This window comes from Hemitrygon akajei, chromosome 6 (assembly GCF_048418815.1).
Source record: "Hemitrygon akajei chromosome 6, sHemAka1.3, whole genome shotgun sequence".
In the NCBI taxonomy this organism is placed as follows: domain Eukaryota; kingdom Metazoa; phylum Chordata; class Chondrichthyes; order Myliobatiformes; family Dasyatidae; genus Hemitrygon; species Hemitrygon akajei.
In genome coordinates, this window is record NC_133129.1 from 43,003,564 (window position 1) to 43,026,219 (window position 22,656).

At 39.0% G+C, this 22,656-nt stretch overlaps 1 protein-coding gene across 2 annotated transcripts in view; it reads left to right on the forward strand.

Annotated features, from left to right (window-relative positions):
• LOC140729013 (KH homology domain-containing protein 4-like) overlaps positions 1–22,656 on the forward strand; it is a 57,584-nt gene that overhangs the window by 19,030 nt on the left and 15,898 nt on the right. For both annotated transcript variants that reach the window (XM_073048250.1, XM_073048251.1), the window contains 5 exons: positions 335–414; positions 9,886–9,938; positions 11,275–11,429; positions 15,346–15,557; positions 19,726–19,786. In XM_073048250.1, the coding sequence (XP_072904351.1) occupies positions 335–414; positions 9,886–9,938; positions 11,275–11,429; positions 15,346–15,557; positions 19,726–19,786 (561 nt within the window). The remainder of the gene's footprint in view (positions 1–334; positions 415–9,885; positions 9,939–11,274; positions 11,430–15,345; positions 15,558–19,725; positions 19,787–22,656) is intronic.

Consider the following 22,656-nt stretch of genomic DNA (forward strand, 5'->3'; position numbering starts at 1 on the left):
TTCTGCCCAAAATCTGTCAAACTGTATTAAATGTCATCTGCCATTTGTCAGCCATTCTGTTGTCTTACCTGAACCAACTTGTAATCTGTACTCCCATCTTCAAGTTTTGACATTTTTCTCTTCAAATCCAGATCTATTTCATCAATATGTATCCCAAAAAGAAGCAGTTGCAGAACTGACCATTGCCTAACATCCATCGATACTTTTCACATTGGGGCAAATATGACTTGAGCCAGTTGTTATACACCACTAGTTTAGACTCTTAAAGTGAATTTCATTAACTAAACTATTGATACTGTTCAATTCTCACTATCATATTCATTTTGCTCTTCAGATAAATAAAATTAGTGGTGCTGCTGTTTCTACCAGAGGGCGATTCATGGGTGCAGATGAGAAACAAATGGCACTACAAGGGTAAGGATTGTTCTAGATTTTGTATTTCATTTAAAAAATGTGTGATCCTGGTACTTCAGAACAAAGCATCTCATCCTTGTTATGATGAAGAGAATGCTGTAAAGTAATTAGAATGTAACGATGTAATGAAGTTATTCACTATCAAATATTCTAAAACAAAAATGCTCCCTTTTAAAGAAATCTGTTTAAAAGAAGTTGGAAATTACATATTTTGTGTCTTCCAATTTCTAGCAGTGGGTAAAGGTTATCGCAGGAGAAAAGGAATTCTAACATAATGTTGTTATAAATATGTCTGCAAGTTTTAGACATACCGTTCAATTGTTGGAAATAATAAAGGAAATTCTGAAAATCTGTTTGTAGCTCTTTCAGCACCTGAAATTGAGAGATTAATACGTGTGGTTTATTTTCTCCAGAGTGCTATTATTATATGTGTAATTTCTGAAAGTTTATTTCATTTTTATTGCTCCAGTATTTTTCTGCTCCTAACACTGATAGTAAAATGTTCATTGCATTACAATAAAAATACAAAAATACAGATAAAATACTAGTTATAAAGTACTTGAAATATTAATCCGTTGCTATTCAGGAATTCATCAATAGACTTCCAAGTCATACTGTTGCAGCCTTTAATATTTTGAGCTCTTAGTTAATGACCAAACCAGCACTATCATTGTCCCAATACTATCTGTGCCAAAAGACTCGGCATTGAAATCCAGGAATATGATGGTTGGAACATTGAATGTAATGCGATGAAGCTTTTGATTAGATGGCTAAGTTTCCTGATGAGTATCAATTGAGCCCTGTGTAATTTGCTCTAAATTGGTATTGTTTAAAACAGTTTACTATGGATCATGCATTAGTATTAATACCCATTACTTTGAATGAGAGGAAATGTTTATTTTTTAAACAATTGGAATTTGAAAGCAGAAAAAATGTCTTAAAAAACTTATATTACTCTAAAATTAAAGAAGATTTTTATTCATTAAGAAAATGTCAATTTTGTCAAATTAAGCACATGAAAATTTCCTAAACTCTTCGCGGGTGACTGTAGCTAGCCCAGTATCCTTTGTTTAGGCGTTTTGACTAGAAAATTATATTATCCTTGCATACAGTGTTCAGTTTCTTAAATAGATTTGGCATCTTTTCCTCAACTATTCTATGACTAGTTAGACATATTTATTACCTCTTGTATGAAGATAACTTTTCCACTGACTTTCTCAGATATGGTGCCTACAAAAAGCATCCAACCACTGCCCCCCCACCACCACCGGCCTCTGGAACTTTTGAATCACAGTGAATTTAATGAGGCTTTTTTGATACTGATCAACAGAAAAGATTCTTTCATGTCAAAGTGAAAAGAAATTTCTACAAATGGCCTAAATTTATTACAATTATTAAACACAAAATAATCAATTGTATAATTATTCACCGCCTTCACATCAGTATTTAGTAGATGCATGTTTGGCAGTAATTACAGCCTTGAGTTTGTGTGGATAGGTCTATATCAGCTTTGTACATCTAGACACTGCAATTTTCTCCCATTCTTCTTGACAAAACTGCTCAAGCTCTGTCAGATTGCATGGAGATCGTGAGTGAACAGCCCTTTTCAAGTCCAACCACAAATTCTCAATTGCATTGAGGTCTGGACTCTGACTTGGCTACTTCAGGACATTAACTTTATTGTTTTTCAGCTATTCCTGTCTAGCTTGGCTTTATGAGTGGAGTCATTGTCTTGCAGAAAGCAAATATTCTCCCAAGTCACAATTCTTTTGAAGACTGCATTAGATTTCCCTGTATTTTGCTGCATTCATTTTACCCTCTACCTTCACAAGACTTCAAGGGCTTGTTGTAGTGAAGCATCCCCACAGCATGATGCAGCCACCATCATGCTTCACAGTAGGGATGGTGGCTTTTGATGATGTGCAGTGTTTGGCCTATACCAAGCATAGTGTTTAGTCTGATGGCCAAAAAGCTCAATATTGGTTTCATCGGGCCATAGAACCTTCTTCAGAGCTGACTTCAGAGTTTCCCACGTGCCTTCTGGCCAACTTTAGCCGAGATTTCATGTGAGCTTTTTTTCAACAGTGGCCTTCTCTCGGCCACTGTCCCATAAGGTTGCAACTGTTGAAGCACCCAGGCAACAGTTGAATGTGCAGTCTCTGTCATCTCAATCACTGAAGCTTGTAACTCCTCTGGAATTGTTATAGGTCTCCTGGGCCTCCCTCACTAGTCCATTTCTTGCAAGGTCACACAGTGTTTGAGGACGGGCTGTTCTAGGCCGCTTTACAGCTGTCCCATTTTTTTTCCATTTCTTGATGATTGGTTTAACTGTACTCCAAGGGATTCATTCAGGGCGCCAAACAGTCCTTCCAGGTGAGGCGACACTTTACCTGTGAGTCTGTTGGGGTCATATACTGTGCTGCTCTTGGTGTGGTCTCTTTTATATCAGTGAGACCTGATGTAGATTGGGAGACCATCACTGAGCATTTACGCTCCAAAACAGGATCTTCCAGTGGCCACCTATTTTAGTTCCACTTCCCAAACCCATTCCAATATGTTCATCCATGGCTTCCTCCACTGTCGGGATAAGGCCACACTTAGGTGGGAGGAACAACATCTTATATTACGTTTGGGTAGCCTCCAACCTGATGGCATGAACATTAATTTCTTAAACTTCCATTAATGCTGCTCCCCCTTCGCCCCCTTCATCATTTCCCGTCTGCTTGTCCCTCTCTCATGTTATCTTCTTGCCTGCCCATCACACCCCATCAGCTGCTTCTCCCCCTCCCCTTTTTTCTTTCTTCCATGGCCTATGGTCTGTTTCACAAATCAGCTTCCTAGCTCTTTGCTTCATCCCTCCCCCTCCAAGTTTCACCTTTTACCTGGTGTTTCTCTCATCCCTCCCTCCACCTTTCAAAAATCTACTCAGCTTTTTTTCTTTAGTCCTGCCAAAGGGTTTCAGCCCGAAACATCAACAATACATTTTCCCATAGATGCTGCCTGGCCTGTTGAGTTCCTCCAGCATTTTGTGTGTGTTACTCCGGATTCCAGAATCTGCAGATTTTCTCTTGTTTGTACTCCAAAGGATATTCACTGACTTGGAAATTTTCTTGCATCTATCTCCTGACTTGTGCTTTTCAATAACCTTTTTACGGAGGTGCTTGGAGTGTTCTTTTGTCTTCATTGTGCAGTTTTAGCAAGGATATTGTCTCACCAGCAGATGGACCTTCCAGATACAGGTGTATTTTTACTATAGTCAATTGAAACAACTTGACTGCACACAGGTCTCCAAAAGCAGATCTCCATTTAATTATGTGACTTCTAAATTAATTGGCTGCACCAGTGATGATTTTGTGTATCATATTTAAGGGAGTGAATACTTAGATCACTTTGTAGGGATCAGTTTTCATTTTGACAGAGTTTTTCTGTTGATCAGTGTCAAAAAAGCCAGATTAAATCCACTGTGATTCAGTGTTGTAAAACAATAAAAGATGAAAACTTCCAAGGGGAGTAAATACTTTTATAAGCACTGTATACATGCAGTAGTTCTAAATCAGCGTTTACCTTGCTGCAAGAATATTTATTTGCAAGTGGATAAAAATTTGTCAGATATTCTATGATTTGGAAGAACATGAGGTTATGAACTTTGAGGGATAGGAAAACAGAATATTATTTAACTGGAGAGATACTTAGAATGCTGCAATATGAATAGATGTAGTTTCCTCCTACATGAAAAGACAGAAATTGGCATGTATGTATAGGAAGTAGTTATGAAGACAAATTGCATGTTAATTTATATTACAGAAGGAATGAATATAAAGGAGATCTTGTTCCACCTACAATTAGTCATCTCATTTAAGAAGGAATGTACGTCTTAGTTCAGGATGTTTCACTAGGTTGCTTCCTGGGTTGAAAAGTTTGACTTGGGAGGAAAAATTGATCATTGGACCTGTGCAACTGCAGTTTAAAAAATTGTAACAAGAGAGGATTTGACGTGACAGATGGCGGGAAGCTACTTCTCTATATAAGGAAACCTAGAACTTGACGTAGTTTCAGGATATCGCCTCACTAATTTAGGGAGAAGATGAGGAATTTCTGAGTGTTTGTGAATCTTTCGAATTCTTTCATGTGCAAAAAATGAGTCTGAATTATTGAATATATTCAGGACTGAAGATGACACATTTTTGATTCTATAAGGGAAGCATATGGTGTAGGAGAGTGAAATTAAGGCTAATATCAGATCAACAATAATATTGTTGAAATCACAGAAAAAATATGTTCTTAGCTAATTGTCTTGTGTAGCTCCTGAGATAATTCTCCTCTATATAAGAGTTCCACGTGGTTATGATATATTCCTTTTATGGATACCCTCTGCCTAATATGTATAAGTGTAGTGGGTGGGGGGGAGGAGGATGGTTACATTTGTAGAAATGGTCTATTTAGCAAATTTCAATAGAGTGAAGCTATGTGATTTGCACATGCATCAAGAAAAGCGAGTTTAATAAAAAATTATTTTTGTATATTTAATATCTTACATAAACACTGTGAGAGAAAATTTTATTCCACATCTCAAATTTTGGGTAGTGTCTTGTTTATCCTGTAAAGGCAAATATCTATTAACTGAATGGCTATAATGTGAGGGTCACCTGTAATCCTTTTGAAGTTTTGTATTTGTGTATTTGGGCCTGCATTTTTATAATAATGTGAAAGAAAATTTTATGAACATCGATATAAAGTTTAAAGATGGATTTTATATGAGCTTTTTACTGCAATGCATAAAGAAATGGTGTGATCCAAATGTATACTTTGTATATGAAGAAAACTTGATAACATTTTCATAAAGAAGCTGAAATCATATAGAGTCCTTCTGAAGTATAAGGAAAGAACTTAGGAAAGGACTTGTTAGCGGTCTAAAAAGGGGCTGTGAAATGTCCTTGACAAGTAGAGTTAAGGAAAGGAAATTTACTATGCATTAAAACAATAAGATAGCTAGGGAGAGAGTAGGACCATTGAAGGATAAAGGAGGGAATTTGTATCTGGAGAGGTAATGAATGAGTAGTTGGAATCAATACTTACCAAGCAGAAGGACGTAGCGGGGAGAGATATGCTAATAATCTAGGATAAATTAGGATCAAACAGGTAGTGGTGCTGCGTCTGTTGAAGAACATTAAGTACCCAGAGCTTAATGAGATCTACCCAAGGTTATTGAGAAAGGCAATAAAACAGATTGTTCATGCCTTAAAGATTTTTTGTTAGCACTAGGTGCTTTTTCAAATTTTTTTTGTATCATGTCCAGCCACAAATGAGGATCTTGGGTGCAAGAGAGTAGCCAGTGTTTGTCCTGTGATGAAGAGAAGCAATAGGGGTAATTTAGGAAACTATAGGCTGATGAACCTCTCAGTAGTGGTAGGGAAGCAATGGGTGAGGCTTTGTATTGGTGGAATTTACGCACATATGGAAAAGTATGGACTTACTAGCAATAGACCTCATGTCTTTGTGCTAAGGGCATGCCTAGCATACTTAGTTGAATTTTTTGATGGGGTTACAGAAGTGATTTAAGATGGGAGTGAATGTTATTTACATGGGATTTAAAAATATGTCATTTGACAAGGTCCCTCATGACAGTCTGACCTTTAAGATTAAGATGCATTGGATGAGCACTAACTTTGTAGTTTGGATTCAGAATTGGCTTGCCCTTAGACAATGGAGGGTAGTGGTGGATGGGTGTTAATCTGGCTGGAGTTTGTGATCAGTGGGAATGAATGTTTTGTGACATCAGTTGTTTATGGACTTCTAAATATATATGCAAACACGAGGAAATCTGCAGATGCTGGAAATTCAAACAACACACACAAAATGCTGGTGGAACACAGCAGGCCAGGCAGCATCAATGATGAGAAACACTGTCGATGTTTCGGGCTGAGACCCTTCGTCAGATTGTTGTCATGGATGATTTCAGTTTCCCTAATATCGGTTGACATGTCTGTCGTGCAAGAAGTTAAAAGGGAGCAGACTGTGTTAGGTGCATCCAGGAGGGATCCTGACACAATATGTCGACAGGCAACTAGAGGAGAGGTCATACTGGATCTAGTACAAGGCAATGAACTTGGTCCCGTGACGGATATCTTGGTGGATGAGCACTTCGGAGTTGGTGACCACAACTCCCTGACCTTTAGCATAGTTTTGGACAAGTACAGGAGCAGACAGTATGGGAAAGTATTTAATTGGGGGAGGGTTAATTATTATATTATTAGGCAGGAACTTGGGAGCATAAATTGGAAACATTTGTTTTCAGGGAAAGGTGCAACTGAAATGTGGAGGTTACATGTGGTTCTGGTTAGATTTCTCCCATTAAGGCAAGGAAAGGATGATAAGGTGAAGGAACTGTAGTTGACAAGAGATGTAGAACATCTCATCAAGAGGAAGAAAGAAGCCTTAAGACTTTGGAAACAAAAATCAGATTTGGCTTTTGAGAATTATCAGGTAGCCAGGTAGGATGTTAAGAAGGGACTTGGGAGAGCTAGAAGAGGATCTGAGAAGGCCTTGGTGAAAGGATTAAGGAAAACCCCAAAGCGTTCTACAGATAAGTAAAGATCAGGACAATAGCTAGAGGACTGATCAGTGAATTTTTTTAAAAAAAAGAAATGTGTCTGAAATAAGAGAGGGTCAAGGGAGTCCTTAATGAATACTTTGCTTCAGTATTCACCAGTGAGAGGGACCTTGATGAATGTGAGATCAGTGTAGAACAGGCTAATGTACTGGAGCATGTCAACATTGAGATAGAGGATGCAATGGAGCATTTGAAAAATATTAGGACAGATAAGTCCCTGAGGCTGTATAGGATATACCCCACATTCGTACGGTAAGTGAGGGAAAAGATTGCTGTACAGTTTGCATCCTCACCAACCACAGGAGTAGTACCGGAAGATTGGAAGATAGCAAATTTTATTACTTTGTTCAAGAAAGGTTATAGGGATAGTTCTGGGAATAATAAACCAATGATTCTTATGTCAGTGGTGGGCAAACTATAGGGAAGAGGATTCCTAGAGACAGGATTCACGAGCATCTGGAAAAGCATAGTCTGATTTGGAATAGTCAGCATGGCTTTCTGATGGGGATCTGTTCTGGGATGCCTGCTCTTTGTGATGTTTAAATTAATTGGATGAGGAAGTATAAGGGTGGGTTAGTAAGTTTTCAGATGATTCGAAGGTGTTGTGGATAGTGTAGAAGGTTGTTGAAGGTTTCAACAGGACAATGACAACATGCAGAGCTGGGCTGAGAATTTCAGTCTGGAATAGTGTGAAGTGATGCACTTTGGAAGATTGAACTTGAAGGCAGAGAACAAGGCTAATGGCAGGATTCTTAGCAGTGTGCAGGAACAGAGGGATCTTGGAGTCCAAGTTGCTAGAACCCTCAAACTTGCTGCATAAGTTGATAGGGTGGTTAAGAAGGCGTGTGGTGTGTTGGCCTTCATTGGGGAATTGAGTTCAAGAGCCTCAAGGTAATGCTGCAACTCTATAAAGCTCCAATTAGATCACACAGTATTATGTTCAGTTCTGGTTACCTCATTATAGAAAGGATGTGGAAGCTTTAGAAAGGGTGCAGAGGAAATTTACTAGGATGCTTCCTGGGTTAGAGAGCATGTCTTATGAGGGAAGGTTGAGCAAGCTAGGCCTCTTCTCTTTGGAGCGAAGGAGGATGAGAGGAGACTTGATAAAGGTGTATTAGATGATAGAAGGCAAAGGAGTGGATTGCTAGCACCTTTTTCCCAAGGTGGCAATAGGTCATACAAGAGGGCATACTTTTAAAGTGATTGGAAGAAAGTGTAGGGAAATGTCAGAAGTAAGATTTTTTTACAGAGAGTGCTGAATGCATGGAATGCCCTGCCAGGGCTCGTGGTAGAGGCAGATATAGTAGGAATATTTAAGAGACTTTTGGATGGGCACGTGGATGAAAGAAGAATGGAGGGCTACATGGGAGGGAAGGATTAGATTGATGTTGGAGTAGATTAAAAGGCCAAAGAGCCTGTATTATGCTGGACTGTTCTATGTTCAAATGTAGAAGCAAAGTATACAGCAAATGGCAAGATCTTTTGGGGGCATTGTTGTACAGAGAGATCTTGAGGTGAAAGCCTTTGGCTCCCTGAAAATGGCATCACAATTAGATAGAGTGGTGATGGAGGAGCATAGCCTTTCATCTTTGGTCAGGATGCTGAATATAAAAGCTGGGAATTCAAAATGCAACTTTGGTTTTACCACATATGCAATATTGTGTGCAATTTTGGTTACCACATTATAGGAAAGATGTGGAGGTTTTGGAAAGAGTATTGATGGAGAGAGTGGACAAACTTTGATTGTTTTCAGAGCATCAGAGTATGAGTGGAGACCTGACAGAGGTTTGTAAAATGATGAGGGGTAGAGATAGGGTAGGGAGTTAGAATTCTTAACTTTTTTCACTTTCAGGCAAAAGGTGAAAATTTAAAGGAGATATGAGGGGTAAGAATTTTTTACACTGAGTTGTATGTGCCTGGGACACATTGCTTGGAGTGGTGGTGGAAGTGGACATGATAGTAGTATTTAAGAGGCTATTATATAGGCACTTAGACGTAAGGAATGTAAGGGTATAGATCATGTGCAAGCAGATAGATTTAGTGTAATTTGGTATCATGTTTGGCCTAAGAGTCTATATGTGTGTTGTAATATTTGTGTTCAATAATTACAGTTGAGTGGCTGAGATGTCAGTACTGATTATTTAGTAGTATTCCTAATTCTATTTTAGGGATTTGCTTAAAATCTGCTCAAACACTATAGTGTATCATGAACTATACTAGTAAAGTTAAACTAAAAGCTGACTTTCCTCCTTTGGTGGCCTTAAGTATCCCGTAGAATTTCAAAGAAGAACAATGAAGGCTTTTCAATATTTAATTTGTAACCAGCATCACAGAACAGATCATTTTGTGATTATTGCTTTGGCACATTGGCTGTTACATTTCCTACATCATAAATTCAGAAGAATTTAATTAACTTTTATGATGTCCCTCAAGTTGTGAAATGAGCTGTATAAATGTAGATGAATTTTCCCATAAGTTTTATTTTGAAACATGTTTGTGAATTTTACTAAGGCCAGAATATTGACCTGGCAAATATTTGTCCTTTGAGCAATAAAGGATGAATATTTAATGGATCTTCCCTGTGCTTCCTACATTACAAAAGTGTGGTTTGAAAATATCTAGTTAGTGATATTACACTTTGTGATGTCTTGAGGTCATAAAACTTATGGATGCTATTTTTTTCTTCATTTGCACAAGTTTTCTTTGCCTAGCTCATCAGCAATTGTAGCTAATTCATTCAAACAGGTAATTAGAATAATATTTTATAGAAGGATGAAGTTTCATTTATATATGGAACTGTTGTAATGCATTAGCAATACTTAAGTTAAAGCACTATAAGTCAATAATTTATCTTTCTTTAGGGATCGACCCCTCTACCTTTGCATACAGGCACAGACGCAGAAGAGTGTGGACAGTAAGACTTGTTGAAATTGCTAAGTGTCTAATTTTCACTGATTAAACTTCAAACATTTTTGTATTACCTGGACAATCTGTTGTGATTGTTAAAGCTAAAGAGCATAAGTAACAACCTTTTGTATAACAAACAGGTTTTTTTTTTGTACCTTAAGTTAGGTTATCATTTATAGTTGCATTTCTAAATTTTCTTGTGAAGGTATCAGTTTATTGTGGGACTATTATTCCCATGGAGCCAATAACTCCATATGTTCATTATTGTTATATGGACCTATAGGCCTGAGCCTAATTCTTTTTACTGCTGTACGTTGGCTCAGGAGCAGCATCCTTGGTTCATATTGTCCCCATGTGCATTAAAATCCTTGGGTTACTGTCACCGCACAAAATTCTGTTGAGCCCAGAATTAGCTTAGCTAATTGTGAACAAGAGGAGAACTGTATCTGCCTTGGCTGGATCAGTCAGTAGGTCAACCTGTAGGGACACTTTTCAGCTCTTAAGTTGCTTGAAATGATGAACATAGTAAATGTGTTACCTGAGCTGTCATTTGAAAAAAAAACCGTTGTCAGAAGACAACGTTGGCGTCAGCTGGCATGGAAATTGGTCTTTTGGCCCAATGAGTCTGTGCCAGTCATCAGGTACCCATTTACACTTCTCCCATGTTTATTCTCCCTACAGTCTCATCATCTCCCCTGTGTGACCAATTAATGTACAAGCCCTATGGCTTTGAAGTATGGGAGGAAATCAGAGCATCCCCTGTGTGACCAATTAATGTACAAGCCCTATGGCTTTGAAGTATGGGAAGAAATCAGAGCACTCAGGAACCTCACATGGTCACAGAGAGAACATTTAAAATTCCACACAGACAGCACTGGAGGCCAGGATTGAACCCAGGTCACTGGAGCTATAAGGCAGTGGCGCTACCAGCTGTGCTACTGTTCAATGATAGATATCTCACAAGAAATTTCTGCTAGGGAAAGTTAACAAATTTTATTTTTCAGATGTTAAAGGATTTCAAAAACAATAGAAAGACTGCTGTTTTTGAAGATGAGCACTATGTTCCTATTGTAATATAAAATAAAGCTGTAATGAATTTGTTACCAGGTTACAGCTTAATGCAGGCTTTTTAATAATGCGGATCTACTGATCAACTTCTGTGATAATGTAATCAATCCAGCATATCATTTGTCTATTAATGCAGTAGGTTTTATAGCATCTGTTTGGATTTGGAGGAAAGATTCTTTTGTAAACATTCATAGAATTGTTTCATTTGTAGTTACTTGATGTACTTCTCCACAAAATTAATGTGCATAAATTTCAGCTTTTATTCTCTATCTCAGGGGCTGTGAACAGGATCAAAGAGATCATTGGTGAAGCACTAGCAAAAGAAGCCATTAAACAACCACTTCCACCAGTAGTCACCTCTACTGCACGAAGCAGTCCAATGACTGCACATAACTCTCCATTTAGCACTTTGCCTCAGTTACAGCCAGGGGTATGTATAATTTAGCTTAAATTGGTGTTAGGGTTGGAGTGTGTATTTGCTTTGTATTTTGAAGCAGTTTATTTATTATTTTATCAGATTTATCTAAATCTGGGGGAAGATTTAAAAAGTGTGCACATGGCCCAACACACTTCCCAAAAACTTTAACAATAAGTTGAGGCTTCTTCTTGTTAATAGGGTTGGGCATATATAGGGTTTTAGAACTATATTGCAAAAGTGGTTATTAGAGGCGTGGATGAGTAAAACCACACATCTAGACTTAAATGCTCGACTGTAGCGCAAAATTGAAGTGAAACAACTTATTTCATTGTGAGCATGACAATATTTTATAAAATTAATAAATTAGATTTACTTAAAGCTAAGAGTGATTTTAATTGTTTATATTTCTTAAAGTTCCCTAACTTTAACGCATTATCATCAGAAACCTCGAAGCAGATGGTCATAGTAGAATTGACACTGCCTTGGGAAGACTGAATTGAGGACACATTAGAGCTTAACAAAGCTAAATATCAGAGCTGATAGAGCAGTGCCAGATTCAGGGGTGGAGAGCAGGATGAGAGGCTATAGAGGTAGGGTGTAGAGATTTTGCTGGCTGCTCGTTTTGCAGGACCTACTCTCTCCTTGGCATTACGGGGACTGCAAAAAGAAGAGCCATCAGAACTGTCACAGAGGCAGCTGAGCAAGCTTCCAGATGGCTAACTGACCTGTGGACCAGTGCAGGTGGGACAAAAGCTGGGGTCTGATCAACCCTGGCATTCTGCTATTCAGTAATTAGACCACTGGGTTTGTTGAGTCTTTGCCTCTTCTCAAAGCAGTCCTATCTGTCCTGCTGTTCCAATTAATCTCCTGAAGTTTATTCATTCTCATATGCCCATCAAACTTTCCATCAATTCTGCCACCAATCTGTACTTGGGGCAATTTAAATAGAAAATTAACTTAACAACATGTCTTTGGGATGTGGAAGAGTCTGAAGTTTTGCAAGATCTGGTCAAGGGAATAATGTGCAAATTAAGAGACAGAACCCAAATTAAGATTGAAACAGTGTTGCTGGAATTGAGAAACAGAAGCACCAGCTGCTGTTGTACACCACATGAGCTGAAATTCTTTCCAGCCTGGAATTGGATTTTTGTACTAACATAAAAGGCCAAGAGTACAAATGACTAATCTTGTCCAAAATTTACATATGTCTTTATTCTTGTAAACATTTTTCAAGCTAGTTTTCTATTGAATTGTTAGTTAAATTCTTTTATTGAAATGGAAGAGAAAAGTGTTATTTTACGGTATAAATTTATGAATGTGGTGTTAAATTGTGTATGTTCTCCTTTTTCTTCCTTAATGGAAGCTGGTGTCATATACCACAAAGACACATTTGCATGTCATAAAAGTAAAGCACAACTTGAATTTACTGTACCACTCTGCTTTGAACTCCATCCAATCTTGGGACGCTGACTATTTATAGTACTTGGAATTTATCCTTTAAGTTTTGATTGTTTGCATTAGTGAATATGTATAAAAATCCTATTTTTAAATTGATCTGATGAATTCAGCATTTAAATTCTATCAAAGCCCAAGAATTTTGTTTGTACTTTAATCCTATTTCTAAATCACATTTTTCATTTTGAATGACCACCTTGGTTAATCTAAGTTACTTTTCACTTTCTTCTGTGACTTTGGAGTAGGATTGAAAGTACAGCATGTAGTTCTGATGCAACTTGTAGTCCAGCGACTTGCAGCAATAATCTAGGATTAATTCAGATCTTGCTATGTGATTGTGGGCTCTAAATTCGGATAATAACTAATAAAAGGTAATGGCACGACTGCTAATGGAGTATTGCATTGTTATGAAAACTCATATGGTTCATTCATGTCTACTTGTGGAAGAAATTTATCATTCTTGGCTGATCTGGCCTGTATGTAATTCCAGATCTTGAGAAAAATGTTTGGTTCTTTTCATTGTCAGTGAGATGGTCTACCACGTCACTCATTTATACCAAACTACCAAGTTGAAAAATTGGAATAAACCAGACACCATCTGACAGTGATAGCAACATCAGTTTGTGTTTGACAAAGATGTAACCAGCTCCTGGCAAACTTAATACTGAATTGCAAGAACTGATTCTCAGGCCATTTAAATAGCAGCCTAATAAAGTCTCACTCTCATAATGATACTTTTAAGATCATTGTTCTTGGATGTGCTGACCCACTGGCAGGATGAAGCACTAAGAATGGCAAAGTATTAGCACTGAGACAATTGGAATGATTCAGGGAGTCATCGATGTTGACTCCAGTTAGTACTAACTTTGGTTATAATACTGGTATCAATTGAGCAAAGTGGGAAGTTGTTCAGATGTGTCCTTACCCTCAAAAATACCACCCAGTCCACACACCATCTTTGTCAAAGTGATATATGGTGTTATTGACAAGTGGAACTGACTTCCCTGTAACCTACTCACTGATGCTCACTTTGGGTTTCATCGAGATCATGCTGCTCCAGACTTCCTCACAGAGAGTGGTGAAGTGAGAGTAAATGTCTTTGATTATTTGACGGCCTTTGTCTGGAATCAATGAGCCCTGATCAAACTAAAGGCAGTATGCATCGAGCAAAACACTTGCATGGTTAGGAGCAGACCTTGTACAAAGGAAGATGGTTACAGTTGTTAGCGGTCAGTCACACCACCCACAGGATATCACTGCAGGAGTTTTCTCAGGGCAGTGTCCAATGAGCCCAAGCATCTTTTCCTTTCAATGGCTTTCTGATGTAAGATCAGGAGTGGGGCTGTGCAATGAAAATTTTCAATACTTTGTAATTTGTCCGTAGATGAGGCAGTATATGCCTGCATGCAGCAAGACCTAGACAAACTGAATCAGTCACCTACTTTAAACATTCACTGACAGCACTATCACACTCCATCGGCCCTGTTTCCCTCCCCCCCAGTCCCTCCCATCAACATTCACAGTATCACCATGGTCTAAAAACCAAATCAGTCCAGAGACGTGAGCATTGTAAGCAGTTTAGAGATTGGGTATACTACACAAATGACCTGCCAAAGCCTAGCCAGCATCTACAGGGCATGACATAATGCAAGAAGTTGAAACCACTCAACAGAGCAGCTTATGGGTACTTCATCCATTATTCAAAGCATTCATGAGCACTTGGCACATCCCAAACCTGTGATTTCTAGCATAAAAGGCAAGCGAACAGATGAATAAGAATACCACCACACCACCGAGACTTGGAAAACATGTTTTATATTTCTTTTCTCTGGATCTAAATTCTGGAACTCCCTACTCAACAGTACTATGTGAATATATTCACAATTTCAGTGGTTTGAGAAATTGACTCCCAAAACAATGCCGGAACAAATTGGGATGAATCATAAGCACTGACTTTGTGAGGGATGTCTGGATAAAAAACTGAATATATTTTAAAAAGTAGCCTGCAAAGAGGTGGGAAATCAAATATTGATCATATGCTGGGATTTGGATGGGACAAGTCCTTTTGGTACTTATGTAAGAATTGTTTTTATATTCTATTTTTTCTCTGACACTACAGTATATTTTATCAGAACGCATTTATTGCAATAACATTTAAACTGATAAACTTAAGTGCTTGATTAAGTCCCAGTGCAATGCTAACAGAAAGGTGATTTCAAATACACCCTTTTCCATTACATTCATCTGGGTAACCCTTAATTAGTTTTCTCTACTGGAGGGCATTTTTACATTGGAATATTTCTGGTCCCTCAACAAAAAATGAAAAAAGTTTGTTAAATATGAATAATATTTTGATGCTTTAGCTTGGTAGTTCACAATAAAGAATAAAGAGATTGATTGGAGCAGCTTACTTTACTTTGTGCTCACTTTAACTAGTATGTTGAAATCTATACTTTTTTGTTTCCCATTACAGATGCATTTTGTTCAGGACAAAATCTTTGTAGGTTTAGAGCATGCTCCTCCAAATTTCAATGCAAAAGAAAAAGTGGAGGGCCCAGGTGGATCATTTCTGCAGCATATTCAGAATGAAACAGGAGCCAAAGTTCATCTGCGGGGCAAAGGGTCAGGGTTCATTGAGCCAACGTCTGGAAGGGAGGCATTTGAACCAATGTACATTTATATCACGTAAGTTTTCCTGAAATATATAAGCAAAGATTTCTAAAAATAAATTTCTGAGAGTACAGTTATTCTGTTCACACTTAGTTGTACTATTGTTTTAACATTTAATAGTTAAAGAGCAACTTGCGTGGGAGCTTGTCATTCTGCAGGGCAAGTTATGGCACTTACTTGGTATCCCATTTGTCACTGTAAACATTTGCTTCTGCCATCACTGCAGTGTGTTCTGTATGAGATGCACTGCTGTAACTTGGTAAAGTTTGTTCGGCAGCAGCTTGCAAACCTATAGTCACTACTGCCTAGAATAGTGGTCACCAACCTTTTTAAGCCCAAGATCCACTACCTCGTCCTTAGTGAAAGGCGAGATCGACTCCAAATTGATTAGTCACAGGCATGAGTACTGGGGCAGAAAAGACCGGAAGTAAAACCCCGCAACCTGGAAGTAGAAATAATGCATAAGCACCAGGGGTGTCCACACTTTTTTTGCACCATGGACTGGTTTAATATTGACAATATTCTTGTGGACCGGCCGACCGGGGGGGCTTCATTGCCGCATTAGACAGCCTCCAGGCCCGAACTCCATCCTCTGCCCGCCCGCCACTAGACGCTCTGGCCAGGTGCGGCTGGTCATGGGTGGGGTGAGAGGACAAGGTCAGGGCCGGAGGTCCCTGTGCCGGGGCCACGGCGGTTGCAGTCCGGACAGAGCGACCAACCGAGCGAGGAGAGTGAGAGGCCCGTGCCTGCCTCCCTTGTAGGATCTATCGACCAACAAAAGTTTGTTTCAGCAGATCGCAGCGAGGTAGCTGCTCTGATACTTACGAAACCTTGAGCCCGAATTAGGTCATCTGCGAATATTTTAGCACCAGATTCCCCACTAACATTCGGTGTGCTAAACAGGTTCAAAGGCGGCGCCCATCTGTCTGCGCTCCGGCCCTGTAGCATGGGCTCTTCCCGCCAGCTGCGCGTTTAGGCAACTGATGACCTCGTGTGGGTTCAAGTTCAACAGTGGCTGTGACAGGGAATGAGGAAAGGTGCAACTGACTCATATTATTTTCTCGTGGCCTGGTGGTTGGGGACCACTGAAGTACACTGTGTAGTGCGGGGAACCTATGCGCACTGGGCAGAAAGAATGGAACGAAAACTCCGCAACCCGGAAACAATCTCTCAACAGTATTTGTGTATTTATTTTTCATTTTTTTTCTGGATCTACTGGGAAAGTCTCAAAGATCGACCAGTCTATCGAGATCGACGGGTTGGTGAACACTAGCCTAGAATAACAGGCAGCAGATATCATCAGTTCCACCAGCCCTCAAATCACGCTGTTGTGCCTTTCCCTAATCATTCGAGAGTCAAAATCCTTGGCATTCTCTACCACATGTGCACTGTTGGGTACCTTCACCACAAGGACGGCAGAGGTTCAAAACGTTGATACACTTATCTTCAGAAAAGGCATTTAGGAATGAGCAATAAATGCTGGCCTTGCCATCAATGATCTGTCCCATGAACTGAATAAAAAAAAATTGCAAAGGAACATTATTTCTTAATAAAACCAATGGGAATTTTGTGAAAATTGGCATGAATATCTGAATATGGTAGCATTTTATTGAGTGTTTCTATGGATCACCTATTGTTTTTTTTTTGGTGGGTGAATACTGCAGTCACCCACTTGCAAATGACCCAAATCAATTTAGACCTGTGCATGAATATATAGGCATGTAAACCATGATATGGATTTGTTAACACTTTATAGGGCACATGTTTGTTATTTGTGAGAATGTTACAGTGGCATGCAAAAGTTTGGACACCCCTGGTCAAAATTTCTGTTACTGTGAATAGCTAAGCGAGTAAAAGACGATCTGATTTCCAAAAGGCATAAAGTTAAAGATGACACATTCCTTTAATATTTTAAGCAAGAATATTTGTTTTATTTCCATCTTTTACAGTTTCAAAATAACAAAAAAGGAAAAAGGACCCAAAGCAAAAGTTTGGGCACCCTGCATGGTCAGTACTTAGTAACACCCCCTTTGGCAAGTATCACAGCTTTCTGTAGCCAGCTAAGAGTCTTTCAATTCTTGTTTGGGGGATTTTTGCCCATTCTTCCTCACAAAAGGCTTCTAGTTCTGTGAGATTCTTGGACCGTCTTGCATGCACTGCTGTTTTTGAGGTCTATCCACAGATTTTCGATGATGTTTAGGTCGGGGGGGGGCTGTGAGGGCCATGGCAAAACCTTCAGCTCGCGCCTCTTGAGGTAGTCCATTATAGATTTTGAGTTGTGTTGAGAATCATTATCCTGTTATAGAAGCCATCCTCTTTTCATCTTCAGCTTTTTTACAGACGTGTGATGTTTGCTTCCCGAATTTGCTGGTATTTAATTGAATTCATTCTTCCCTCTACCAGTGAAATGTTCCCTGTGCCACTGGCTGCAACGCAAGCCCAAAGCATGAACGATCCACCCCCGTGCTTAACAGTTGGAGAGGTGTACTTTTCAAGAAATTCTGCACCTTTTTTTCTCCAAACATATCTTTGCTCATTGTGGCTAAAAAGTTCTATTTTAACTTCACCAGTCCACAGGATTTGTTTCCAAGATGCATCAGGCTTGTTTAGATGTTCCTTTGCAAACTTCTGTGGCTGAATTTTGTGGTGAGGACGCAGGAAAGGTTTTCTTCTGATGACTCTTCCATGAAGGTAATTTTTGTGCAGGTGTCGCTGCACAGTAGAACAGTGCACCACTACTCCAGAGTCTGCTAAATCTTCCTGAAGGTCTTTTGCAGTCAAACGGGGGTTTTGATTTGCCTTTCTAGCAGTCCTACGAGTAGTTCTCTTGGAAAGTTTTCTTGGTCTTCCAGACCTCAACTTGACCTCCACCATTCCTGTTAACTGCCATTTCTTAATTACATTACGAACTGAGGAAACGGCTACCTGAAAACGCTTTGCTATCTTCTTATAGCCTTCTACTTTGTGGGCATCATTTATTTTAATTTGCAGAGTGTTAGGCAGCTGTTTAGAGGAGCCCATGACTGTTGATTGTTGGGACAAGGTTTGAGGAGTCAGGGTATTTATAAAGCTTTGAAATTTGCATCACCTGGTCTTTCCTCATAACTGTGAATAAGCCATGGTCCTAACAAGCTAATTAAGGTCTGAGACCTTGGTAAAAGTTATCTGAGAGATCAAATCTCTTGGGGTGCTGAAACTTTTGCATGGTTCTTCTTTCCATTTTTTCACTCTAAAATTGTATGAAACAAAAATAATACACTAATCTTGCTTAAAATGTTGAAAAGAATGTTTCATCTTTAACTTTATGACTTTTGGAGATCAGTTCATCTTCTGCTCACTTAACTATTCACAGTAGCAGAAATTTTGACCAGGGTGCCCAAACTTTTACATGCCACTGTACATAGCTGATGCTGGCTGTTTTACTCTGAGGAGACCTTGTTAGGATTTGCAAGCCAGGGCAGTTATCAGTAGTTTGGAAGTGAAATGATTACATCAGAGCCTGGTGCTTTTATGCTCAATATATGCATATATTTGGGGGTGGGGGTGGATGATTATTGAGCAGAGTTTAGGAACGTAGCTAACTTTTCAGTCTTTTCCACATACAATCTCATTTACCCACCGTATTGATTACTAAAAGCAGTTGATCAGACTGTAGTAGCATCAAGTTTCTTTTGCTGGAACTAGATTTTGAATCTGCACCTCCCTTATCTATCACCTTATGGTGACATGAAATCATCTTTTGCATGGGAAATTAGAAATTGCTTGTCTACGTAGCTGTATAAAATCCCAACCCTTTTGTTCTCCAAGTGTAAGCATGACCTGGCTAGCATTCACCTCCTACCTGAAAGCTTTCCTGGAAATTTATCTTTCTGTTCTTCGTAATGCCTTGCATGTATAGTTGTCTACTGCATTCACATACCCAAGGCATGGAATGCATTTCCAAAAATAAAACTTCCTTGTAGAATCTTTAGTGGCATCTCTTAGGAAGTTCTTTTTTTTGTCAGTAGCCATTAGGAAATTTCATTTGCTCTAATCGTTCATAAAATTACACTGCTTTTTGTGTACTACCCTGGGTGATTGTTGCCACATTAGAAACTGTGAAGCCAGGCTTAAGCAAAGTAAATATTCAGTGTCTATTCTGCTTTTCTTTATGTAGAAAGCTATAACCTTTTTGTTTCTACAGTCATCCTAAACCAGAAGGTTTGGCATCGGCAAAAACACTATGTGAAAACTTGCTTCAGACGGTGAGTGGAATCCTATTGGATCCTTTAGTCAGCTTTGTGTGTAGGAAAGCTATTATGATGCATAGTGGATAGGAATCTACAGAAAAATGTATAGGAGTGGTCCATCTGACACCATTTGTTGGCTTCTTAACAGATAGCAATTACTGCAATGATGAAATTGTCGAACTCCCAATGGATTCCAGTCTGCAGCTCCAGGAAATCTTGTGTTATGCTGTTGGTCTTGGTCGATAAGAGATCATATGACCAATGCTGATGGCACCAGACTTAAATCCTGATGTAAGCTTATGTTTGCTGTCCTTAAATAAAGGCAGAGCTTTAGCTATCCTTCAGTATTCCACTACCTTGCCTGTGGCTAACAAAATTTTTGAAAATGCTGTCAGCAATCTCCTCCCTTACTTCCTATAACACCCTGGGTTACACTTAGTCAGTCAAACCCCTCCAGGGATTTGTCCACCTTTATGTGCTTCAGAATTCCAACATCTCTGACATCTTAATGTTGATATGCTCCAAAATATTACTGTTCCCTCCCTTGAACTCACTAGCTTCCATGTCCTTCTTCATGGTGAATACAGATATTAGTATTGATTTAAAAATTACAGATTACCTGATTCTTAAGGGACCTTACATTTTCCCTTTTTACTCTTAATATGCTAGCAGTATCTTAAAGGACTCTTGTTTCATCTTACCTGTTAGGAAGATTCATACCCCTCTTTGATCCTCCTAACTTACTTCTTAAATGTACTCCTACATCCTGTATATCCTCCAAGGAATTTGTTTAATCTCTTCCACCTACCTGACATAAGCCACCATCTTTTATCTGATCAGATCTTTAATATCCCTCATCAACTAAGGTTCCCTTTATCTTGCCAGCCTTGCCTTTCAGTGTAACAGAAATATGCTGGCCTCAAATTCTTCTCGTCTTATCAGATGCCCCTTTACCTGCAGAAAGCTCCTCCAATCAACCTTTGAGAGATCCTGTCTGATGATAATTGCAAATAGCCTTCCCCAAATTTAAGAACATTTCATGAGTTTGGTCTCTCTGGGACAAATCTATATTGGTAGGTGAGCAGATCATTTGTCAAATTTATCAGAAATCTAAACTTTTTGAATCTGGATTCCCGTGTTCATGTGAGTTTCCTCGGGTGCTCTGGTTTCCTGCCACAGTCCGAAGATGTACCAGTTAGTAGGTTAATTATTCATTGTAAATTGTCCTGTCATTAGGCCAGGGTTGAATCAGTGGATTGCTGGCTGGCGCAGCTTGGTGCACTGGAAGGTCCTGTACCATGCTGTATCTCTAAATAAAATAAATAGTGAAATGTAACACATATTCTAGGCACCATTAAAATGGGCTGTAAAAATTGAAAGACTATTGGCAAGAGAAAGGGCAATTGAATATCAAAACCCATTTTCAAAGGAAGGAAAGGATGGAAAATATACATAGGAAACAGGAATAAGCAATAGGCCCCAGAGTGATGAAGGCTGATCTGCTATCTCATGCCATTTCCTGCTCTTAACTGTTTGTAACTTTTTGTTAAAGAAATGTACTCAGCATCTGAGTATCCCCAGCCCTTCTCCTTCAAGGATTCCAATAATTCACTGCAGACTAGACACAGAAATCTCTTTGTCTCAGTCCTAAATGTCTTTGACTCCGTTGGGAGTGTGATCCCTAGCTTCCGTAGTTCTGGGACACCACAATTTGTGGAAACATCATCCCTGTCAAGCCATGAGAATTTTATGTTTTTGGGAGATCTGAACTCTCTAGAGAGTATTGGTCCTGGCTGCCAAATTTAGTTGGAGAATCCATCCATTCCAGGAATCAATGTGGTGAACCTTTTGTTGCAAGAATATCCTTCCTTGATTGGAAGAGTAGGCTTGTAGACACCATTCCAGGTGGAATTTTACCAGGTCCCAGTATAATCAGAGTGAGGTGTTTTTACTCTTTCATTCTTCTTGCACTCATGGTCAATGTAATGTTTGTTTTATCTGCATGTTAATTTTAAATGGATTTTTTATATATAAAATAACCCAGGTCCCTCTGAACACCAGCACCATGTAAAAATGTTCTGCTTTTCTCCTATTCAAAGTTGATGCCCTCCCATTTTTCTATATTATAGTCACTTAACCATTCAGATAGTCCGTGTCTCCTTAAAGCCTCTCTGCACCCATCACACAACTAGTACTACTAATTAGATGATGTTTTAATAGTGAATAAAGTCAAAGGAATATGTGTATATACATATATCTTTGCCAGTTCTTGAGTAGTAATACTACCAAGGGATGACAGTTATTGAAGTCATTTATTAGAGAACCTTCTTTACTCTTCCGTGTAGTGGTGTTGCTTCCAAATGATGGTTAATGTGGAGAGCTAATGATGCAATAGCTTAGGGATGGTAATCAGCAGTGAGTTTCCTTTTGTGTTTTGCCTGATAAACTGTGTTTTGAAGATAATGTTAAGAATCCCCAGGGGCACTCCCTCAATGAAGAGCTTTTCAGTTTAATGCTGGTATTGAGAAGTTTGCATGTGATATATTTGTCCTGCTGCACTACTTCAAAATCCTGAAGCCCTCTCAGATATAATAAAATCTTCAAGCTTTAGTGATGGGCATGGGGGGGGGTGGTATTTGGGGGATGAAATCGGCATACTTAGATTCCTATTCATAACGGAAACCTCCAATTTCCAAGAAATCATTTTGTTTACCTCTGTTAACCTTCCTGGTATCAGTATGTAAAAAATTACACGACACGCTTGAGGGAAAGATGTACATGTTAGGCTTCTTGCTCTATGATTCCAAATTTTACCAAGTGGCACCCACTATTTTTTTTTTAAACATTGCTCTTAGCTGTTAACATCTTTCACACTGTACATACGA